The 9,975-nt window shown below is 40.8% G+C and overlaps 1 protein-coding gene across 1 annotated transcript in view; it reads right to left on the bottom strand.

Annotated features, from left to right (window-relative positions):
* Window positions 1–8,774: 8,774 nt before the first annotated feature.
* Window positions 8,775–9,975, bottom strand: part of zfyve16 (zinc finger, FYVE domain containing 16) — a 50,270-nt gene continuing 49,069 nt past the window's right edge. Inside the window, exon 18 of the mRNA XM_028602076.1 lies at window positions 8,775–9,340. Within this exon, the coding sequence (XP_028457877.1) occupies window positions 9,182–9,340 (159 nt within the window). The 3' untranslated portion in view covers window positions 8,775–9,181. The remainder of the gene's footprint in view (window positions 9,341–9,975) is intronic.

Raw genomic sequence — 9,975 nt, 5'->3', positions numbered from 1 at the left:
AAACAAATGCCGATAAACCAGAGCATGTTCTTCTCCTATCCCAGAATGCTGTGTGGACTAGCCAGACCTTCCTTCGCAGCGCTGTGGAGGAAGGTAGGGAATGCAAAAATGTTAAAGTGGAGGAAAAGATAAAACTTGTTCCAATAGATTTATTTATCACTGAGCAACAGCCACACAGACATTTTGATTTCAACATACAGTGGCTTGTATGAGTTGCTTGCAACATCATCACATACCCTTCACCATACCTAGAGATTGGCATGGGGTACTTTCCATAAAATCATCTCTCAGTGCAAATCAAACCAGCTATTAGGCTAACTGAAATAAAACCATGCCAGTCTCTAGGTATGGTGAAGGGGATGTGATGATGTGGGGGTATGGTGAAGGGTATGTGATGATGTGGGGGTATGGTGAAGGGTATGTGATGATGTGGGGGGTATAGTGAAGGGTATATGATGATGTGGGGGTATGGTGAAGGCTATGTGATGATGTGGGGGTATGGTGAAGGGTATGTGATGATGTGGGGGGGTATGGTGAAGGGTATGTGATGATGTGGGGGTATGGTGAAGGGTATGTGATGATGTGGGGGTATGGTGAAGGATATGTGATGATGTGGGGGTATGGTGAAGGGTATGTGATGATGTGGGGGTATGGTGAAGGGTATTTGATGATGTAGGGGGGCTATTTTAATTCCAAAGACCAAGGGAACTTTATCAGGATGCATAGTATCCTGATCCATGAAATAACTGGCCTCTAAAAAATAAACCTCTGCCTGCCTCTATGGGAATTTAACATAGGGGTGGACTGACTTATGCCCCCTGTATTTTAAGGAAGAACATTTATTTATTTACGATACATTATTCATTCACAAAGAAAACCAATGTCCTTAAAGGTTGGATTTTTCCTCATTTTCTTAATTAAGGCATTAAGATCAATTTTCAAAAGATATTTTTTACTCCTCTTTTTATTCAACTTTAGCATGGGTGTATTCACTTGTGCACTTATGAACACTGTAAGAAGCAAACCGGCTAAAAAAAAGTTAACATGAGTAGAAAAAAAAGCTGACGGCTGGTGTAAAGCTGCTTTATTTTATTTTTTTTACACCTTTACCTACACAATCTTTATGCATTGCATCTTGGGATTATACTGTATATTTTCCACCTTAAGACAAAATGATATATTAGATGAGTTTATTTCTGGAATTAACTGTTGAGTGTTTTTTACTTTCTCTTCTTCCTCTCAGTGCTTCAAGGAACCGGCTACACAAACAGCAAAATGAATGTAGCCTATATCGTCCTATCAAAAATATGAACTCTTATTCTGTTTAGTTAAAACTTTTATACCAATGATTCCAAAAATAACTCTTCATTATTAAAAAAAACAACAACCCAAAACAAAAATCTTTATGCATACACTTTATCTTTTATACATTTGGACAAAAACGTTCCTGACTGAAACAGAAAAGTGAGATTCTGGGACGACACGTGTGCCCTAAAAAAATGAAGAAAAAGAAAACCAGAGACCTGACTTTGGCAAAGCTATGTTAAACGGTGCTAACCCGGTGGCATTTTACAGGGATGACCCCTTAATGCACTCTTAAATTCTGACTTTCAAAGAGTATATATATTAACCACTTTAACCACAGCATGTACGCAGAAATTGGCAGTTCAGATTGAAAAAAAAAAAAAAAAAAAAAAAAAAAAAAAAAAAAAAAAAAAAAAGAGGACAAATTTGATTATCCCTGTTGTAAATACCCGATTGAAAACCTGCACGCGACACCGTGGTGTCGTCTGTTTTAATGGTTCCAAAGTGCCTTAAAGTTGCTGGGAAAACACATGAAATAAATTGAAAACGTGAACCTGGTCAGATGCTTTTCACCGTTTCGGTAAAATACTGAGTGAGTTCCAGCTCCAAAACAGCACCTGAGAGGACTCCTGCTGAGCTCAGGGAACCAACAACACAAGCATTTGTTTAACATTTTGGGAAATCTGCCTATGATGCTTTTTCACAGCAGACATGTTGACTTGTCATAGTAGGAAATAGCACAGCTGAAACGGATAACCTTAAACAATGGCTCAGTTCCATCAAGTGTCCCAGTAAGATATTTCAGTGAGTCAGCATGAACAATACCAGGACCTCTCCTAAGTGGAATGCAGCCATCAGTAATGGTTTAATACCAGGACCTCTCCTAAGTGGAATGCAGCCATCATTAATGGTTTAATACCAGGGTCTCTCCTAAGTGGAATGCAGCCATCATTAATGGTTTAATACCAGGGTCTCTCCTAAGTGGAATGCAGCCATCATTAATGGTTTAATACCAGGGTCTCTCCTAAGTGGAATGCAGCCATCATTAATGGTTTAATACCAGGGTCTCTCATAAGTGGAATGCAGCCATCAGTAATGGTTTAATACCAGGACCTCTCCTAACTGGAATGCGGCCATCATTAATGGTTTTGAATACACCTTTGCTTTTCCTACTATGACATGTCAACATGTCTGCCCTGAAAAAGGTCTATTGGCTTTCTTTTCCGAGAGTTAGATGAGAAAATCGATATCACTCACATGTCTGCAGGGTTCAACAGTAAGGGTTGCCAGATTGCCCGGGGGCAAGTGAAACACATCGTCGGGCAAGTAAATATTATATCTCACTTTCCCGGTCGGCAGAGTTCAACCAAATGCTGGTAAAATATGCCGTGCTGGTAGATTAGCCATTAATCCGTGGTTATCTACTGAGTGGCTGGTAAAGTTTGAACATTCACTACTAGGCATTTGGCTGGTGGACGAAAAAGATAATTTTGATCCTTGCCTGTCAGGCGAAAAAAGTTTAAATAATTTTGTCCCAATCGTATGTTATCAATATTTGGTTACACTTTACTTGAAGGTATCTACATAAGAGTGACATGACACTGTCATGAACGTGTCATAAACATTATAAACAAGTCATAAACTTTTATTACATAACGATTATTTTAATGTCATGACCAGGGTTTTTGTCATGACGAGTTATGGTTAGGGTTAGAGTTCATATGTCATGACAGTGTCATGACACTCTTATGTAGATACCTTCAAGTAAAGTGCTACCCAGTGTTTTTTTTTAAGTGCTGTTAAAATTCTTTACATGATTGTTTTGGGTAAAACATGTCTCGTTTGCAGCTGTTGTAGGTTTAGAAAGTCAAAAATACAAATGTTCCAACTCAAACTATGAAAAATGTATGTGGTCAAACAAGTTACGGATAGAAACTAACTATTTGTGAAGCAGCCAGCAAAAATGGACTTTGGGCAAGTGGGAAAAAAAACCTTAATGTTGAACCCTCGTTTGCTAAACATGAAGCTACAGACAGGAAAGGGTTACACTGCCAGTACACTTCTTCAGAACAGCATGTCGGATAGCTTAGGGAAAAAAGGGATGGGAGTAGGATTGGGCTTCGAGAACCGGTTCCAACTTGCAATTACGATTCCAGTAGAATCGTTTCTTTATTGAAATCGTTTGGTTTTGGTTTACCCGATTGGTGGAATCCGGTAAAACTGTAAATCACCAAAGAATGGATATAAATTCTCTTATCTGTGAAATAAGCATGTGACCCGTTTCAACTCCACCCCTTAAGGTCAGCGACCAGACGGCCGACCATCGGCAGAAAAGGTAGTCGGGTTGATCAGTCTCCCCGAGTTGGTCCAAAAAAGTGCCTCGGAACAAACCGAAGAGACGTAATACATCTCCGTAACAGCAGGCGGCGCTAATCTGTGTTGTCGATCTCATATTGGACTAAAATAGTTCACCGAAACGTGTTTCTGAGAGCATTTTAAGAGAGAAATAGGCCGTGATGCAGTTGCTGAATCGGTCTTCATTTCAGATCAACAAAGGTCAGTTTAAAAGATTTTCCGTCAGATTTTGAGAGACTCTAGTCACGCTCATCTCGCTCCTCGCTCCCGGGTTAGCTCTCCACCAATCAGATGGGTGGTTTGAGTCCGACTGCCCGCCCTCCGATTCAACAAGTCAAATCTGCCAAAATAAACGCCGATAGCTCCTCCGATTGACGACGGCACGGGACACACCGAACAGACTCGAGTCACCGACCTCGCCAGACTGTCCGACGGCCGATTATCGGCTCGGTGTGTCTCGGGCTTTGGGGGAATCGATAAGATAAGATAAGGCTACATCTACATCGCTACGAGTTTTGAGCCAATAGCGATCGCTGTGCACACAAGTGTTTTTAGCTCCAGTAGAAGAACTAATCTCTGTTCAAACTAACAAACCACCTGCATATCTCATCAACATGCTGGTATACTGGACATAAACAGGAGGCAGCGTGGAGACTCCGCCCGCTGCTGGTAGTTACCATGGTAACGTTATTAGCTTTAGTCTCAGAGAACGAGACGTCGGGACCGATAAGACCCAATCGGCGGGGATAGTTGTATCAAAGATGCTTGTATCAAAGATTAAGCCAAGCAAGCCTACACGGCCGGTACAGTGAATCTGCGAATGGCTCATTAAATCAGCGTCGGCGTTGCTAAAGGTCTCCGTATGCGGCCGTCGAGACGGCAACACAACCCCGCCGATTCCAAACCAAAACCAATCCGAAGTGTTTACAAATGTTTAGGGGCTCAGAAACACCAGAGCAGGGGGAATGAGAGGGGGAAACATGGCAAAAGATTATAATTTTTAAACCAAAACATAGCAATGTCAACGCAGCGTCAGATAAGATAAGAACCGGAATCAAAAGGAAAAATCTGAATTGTTAAAATCAAAAACGATGCCCAACCCTAGTTGGGCTGGGTCACTTCAATTTATGTGACGTGTGTGGCTCAGTGGGTAGAGCAGGCGCACATATACAGTACAGGCCAAAAGTTTGGACACACTTTCTCATTCAATGCGTTTTCTTTATTTTCATGACTATTTACATTGTAGATTCTCACTGAAGGCATCAAAACTATGAATGAACACATATGGAATTATGTACTTAACAAAAAAGTGTGAAATAACTGAAAACATGTCTTATATTTTAGATTCTTCAAAGTAGCCACCCTTTGCTTTTTTTGATAACTCTGCAAACCCTTGGTGTTCTCTCAATGAGCTTCATGAGGTAGTCACCTGAAATGGTTTTACCTTCACAGGTGTGCTTTGTCAGGGTTCATTAGTGGAAGTTTTTCCCTTATTAATAAAAAAGCAAAGGGTGGCTACTTTGAGGAATCTAAAATATAAGACATGTTTTCAGTTATTTCACACCTTTTTGTTAAATACATAATAATTCCATATGTGTTCATTCATAGTTTTGATGCCTTCAGTGAGAATCTACAATGTAAATAGTCATGAAAATAAAAAGGAAACGCATTGAATGAGAAGGTGTGCCCAAACTTTTGGCCTGTACTGTACATAGGTTTATGCCTCGACGCAGAAGTCCAGGGTTTGAGTCCGACCTGTGACAATTTCCTGCATGTCTTCCCTCTCTCTCACCTAGCTGTCCTGTCCATTAAATTAATTATTTTCTGTCAGATTGTTTATAGATCTTGACATTTCCGACTGTTCTTAAAGGATTTTTCAGGGCATTTCAGAGAGAGAGAGAGAGAGAGAGAGAGAGAGAGAGAGAGAGAGAGAGAGAGAGAGAGAGAGAGAGAGAGAGAGAGAGAGAGAGTGAGAGAGAGAGAGATCCCATTGGCTGTTTTACACATGCAGACAGCAGGAAGAGGTCCCACTCTGGCAGATATTCTGCCATTAATTCTTGCTTTTGCTTTATGCTAAGCTAGGCAAACAGCTGCTGACTGTAGCTTTATCTTTAACCGAAAGATACGAGAGTGATATCAATCTTCTCTTAAGTCTTTTTAGTAAAAACAAAATACGCATTTTTCACAAAATGTTAAACTATTAATTTAAACGTTTTCACAAAGCTTGTACATTTATAAATCGCTACTTCTAAAGAATTAAAATAATAAAAAAAAAGGTGTGAGATGACTTTCAAAATGCCAAAAGAGCCATAAAATGTGATGTAAAGATCTCATCAGCTGTGCAAACTCTGATCTGAGACTCAAAAAACTAAAGCGGACATCCTGAAATCTCTGAAAGTGAAGAAAAATCATTGGTATTCGAGCTGGAGCTGGAAAATACTGGTCAGCAATGGAAGAGGACACAGTGTTACTCATGAAGTAACAACAGCTCGATCAAAGAAAAAGTATGAATTTTAAGACAATGAAAGCATAGCAGAAGAATCCTGGCAGAGAGCAAAGGTAACGGAAATGAGAAGTTTCATCCAAGTTGAGATTCTCACACCGGTCACATCTAGTCTTAGCTCAATCATTTGTGAATGACAAGGAAGCTCGAGATGGCCGACTAATACTCTTAAAGTGACAAAACCCACGAACACGTCACTGACGCACAACGGGCCTCGTGCAAGAAACCCTCGTACAAAGGGTCACGTTCGTCTTTTAGTTTTGTTTTTATTGTGGGGTATGAATGAAATGTACGAGGGGTACAGACCATAAACTGTATAATAATAGAAAAAGTGTGAACGTAGCCTAAGAGTCGGGTACAGCTGGGTAAAAATATACTTGTTTGATTTAGGGATTATAATACCTTCATCTGGATGATTTTGGAGTTTAAATATGTTACCAAAAACTACAAATAAACTGGCCCATTTTGAGATTTTGGGCTATTCATCTTCCATAACGTCTTCTTCCAGACTAGCGAAAAGAAATCATTTCACTACACTTTGTCTATTTGTGTCTGTAGAATCCTAAATTCCCCAAAGTTAGCATTACATAATGCCGTATTTGCATACAAATAATTGTCTTAACGTCAGTGATCAGCTGAGGAAGTTTCACGGTAATATCCGTTAGTTAAACATTGTTCACCTGCAGTGTATTCAAAATGTCTGAATTTTACAATTCCATATCTTTTAAGTTTTTGCTCTCAGACTCTGAGCCAGAAATCTCCACTTCAGCAGCACTCAGACACCAAACTTTCCACTTTCATTCCCGTCTATATCCTGAAGCTTTTTTCACACAGGGCCCGATTTATACAACATTTTATTCATAAAAACATGGAGAAAATTGATTTTATTTTTGAGTATAAGAAGATTTATGGAGTGTAAGAAGAGATATCCAACATTCCCTCTTATCTGTAAAAACCTTGGACTCTTACGCTATGGCTACATTAAACGTGTAACGTATGCGGACCGTTAGCGGCGCGCATTGTATCCTTTAACTGGCTACACCTGCTGCGTACACGCGGCGTAGGATTGTGCGAGTCACAGGTGAGACGGAGAGATTTAGCTTTTGGGATTCTTGTTGTTTCTTCAGTTTTTTGGAGCCGGCACAGTGCTGTGAAACACCAATCTAATGTCAGCGGTTATCAGAGGGATATGTCAGTTACAATACTAATTTTGCTTGGATATAAAAAAAAAGGGATTTTCAGAGAACTAATAGTGTAATTTGCACAAGGAAATGAAGGAAAAGAAAAAAACCAAAACATTTTTTAAAGTGAGTCTTTAAGTACAAAATATCCTCTTGAAAAACAGTGAACCTATGCTTTGAAGAAGGTCTCTCCTAGTTTGTTTCGTGAATTAAAATAATATAAATACTAGGGCTGGATATCGCCACTGATTTCCCGATTCGATTCTGATTGACTTAATGTCGATTTTGGGATATTTTAGTTGCAAAACCAATTTTCCTTGAATATGAAAGAGATTCTACAATTGTACAAGGTTCCCTCTAACCTGGTGCATTATTAAAAATATTAATGTTGTTCTTAAGATTTGACTTCAAAGCAGTTACACAGAGACAGAGAAATAAGTGCTTTCTTTAGTGCAGAGGGGTTGATGTAAAGAAGTAAACTTAAAGCTACACATCTGTGGAAGTGGCCATGCCAGTTTCTTTTCCCTCGCCACAATTTCGCCTAACCTCGGAGCGTTATTCAACATGATATGGATTCCTTAAGATTGTCCAGTTTCATTTGATACCGATGACTTTAGTCTGGCTTTAAAGCTGTAGTGCGTAGTTTCTGTCGCCCCCATGAGGAATTCTATGTAATGACAACAACACTGTCGGTGCGTCCACATGATGCAAGCCTTCTGTGATCACACACAGCCCCCCTCCCTCCTGCACACAGCTGCTAGTAGCCAAGGAGGACACAGAGGATTAAAAAAACATGGACTCGTCAGAAGAGGTCATTATCTTCACTCGAGTTTCTGTTTGTAAAGTCGCCGGACGACACAATCTTCTGAACATAGTCACACTGAGAGATCCAGAGAGAGTTGTGTGGAGCTGATAGACTCAATTAGCTTTGTAGCAACTCATTTGGCAACGGCTTGAACGTTACGGACGTTCATTAATATAAAAAAGTTAACGCACTAAAGCTTTAGAACGGAGCCTCTTAAAATTGTACGAATCGATATTGAAGAATTCAAGTGAGGATCGATCGATTTAAACCCAGCCCTGGTCAGAAGTTTAGGAAAAGGAAATGTTCTTGCATGAGGCCCGGTGTTTTCCGGGTGCCGTTTCGTCATAAACCAGCATATGAAATGAAAGCTTAGTACCTTGAGAGGAAATGAGATTTCTTTTCATCTCTGCGATGTACATTTTAAGAACTGGGCCAGCACCTGATCCCATGTATCACCTCTTAAGTACGGAATACCGCAGTCAGTAACGTCCCCTTTTGCTTTAATATGATCATTTCATTCAATAAGCCCGTATTAAAATATAATAAATACATCCAAATGAGAGACATTTCGTTAAGAGCGTCTGTGGGAAAACATTCACTGAGGTGCTCCGAGCCGACAGGGGGTTGGGGGGGGTGGGGGGTAGCCAGCAGGGAGCCTTGGAAGGCAGAGCAGAAGAGAACATAAAATGGTTTGAATAGTTTGGTTGTATTTGGTCATGTCGTTGTCGTTGTAATCCTTGGTTTAGTGTTTGGCTTCTTGTATTAAAGCAGCTTTGGTGAGCACGAAAAAAAAAAAAAACACACAAACACACAACAATCCCTCCAGAGTAACACATGTCCAACCTCAGAGTGGGAATGTAGTGCCGGCGGCTGCGTTGTCCTCTGTGACGGGTTGCATATGTCCTAACGTGCAACCAAAAAATAATCAGCATCAGCACGTCCTGCCACGATCGACAGCTTCTCTCTCAAATGTGCTCAACCACCTTTCCTTGTTCCCCCCCCCAAACTGTTTGAAGGGTGTCTAGATGTGCGTTAGATGGTGTGTGTGATGTAGAAGATGAACTCCATGTCCATGGCAGTCTGCGGTACGCTTGCGCTACCTCCGTGGATGACGGGGATCAGAGCGCCGTCCAGCTCGTTCATGTAGCGCTGAGGGAGGAGGCGGCCTCCCGAGCCGGCCTGGTACTCCACCTGAGAACAAAACGCACAGAGTTTAAGCTCGCTGCTCCTTCTTCATGGAACAACTTACAGAAATCCATGAAACTTAATGAGCTGGTCTCATCGGTCGCTTTTAAAGAGAACTGTTAATTGACTTGGAGGCAGCCACATCTGGCTGCAGATGTTTTGCCTGATGTGTTTAATTATTAATTAAAAGTCTGTCTGCCTTTTTTCTAGCTTAGTGTTACAGTGCTCATATTCTGCTCATTCTCAGGTTCATAATTGTATTTATAGGTTATACCAGAATAGGTTTACATGGTTTAATTTTCAAAAAACACCATATTTTTGTTGTACTGCACATTGCTGCAGCTCCTCTTTTCACCCTGTGTGTTGAGCTCTTTGTTTTAGCTACAGAGTGAGACATCTCACTTCTGTTACATCATTGTTGGGAGTAGCACATGCTCAGTACCTAGGTAAGGACTACTAGCCAGTCAGAAGCAGAGTATGAGGGTCGTGTCCTGACAGTACCTAGGTAAGGACTACTAGCCAGTCAGAAGCAGAGTATGAGGGCCCTGACAGTACCTAGGTAAGGACTACTAGCCAGTCAGAAGCAGAGTATGAGGGCGAGCCCTGACAGTACCTAGGTAAGGACTACTAGCCAGTCAGAA

This window comes from Perca flavescens, chromosome 16, assembly GCF_004354835.1.
Source record: "Perca flavescens isolate YP-PL-M2 chromosome 16, PFLA_1.0, whole genome shotgun sequence".
Classification (NCBI taxonomy): Eukaryota; Metazoa; Chordata; class Actinopteri; order Perciformes; family Percidae; genus Perca; species Perca flavescens.
This window is presented reverse-complemented; position numbering and strand designations above follow the sequence as displayed.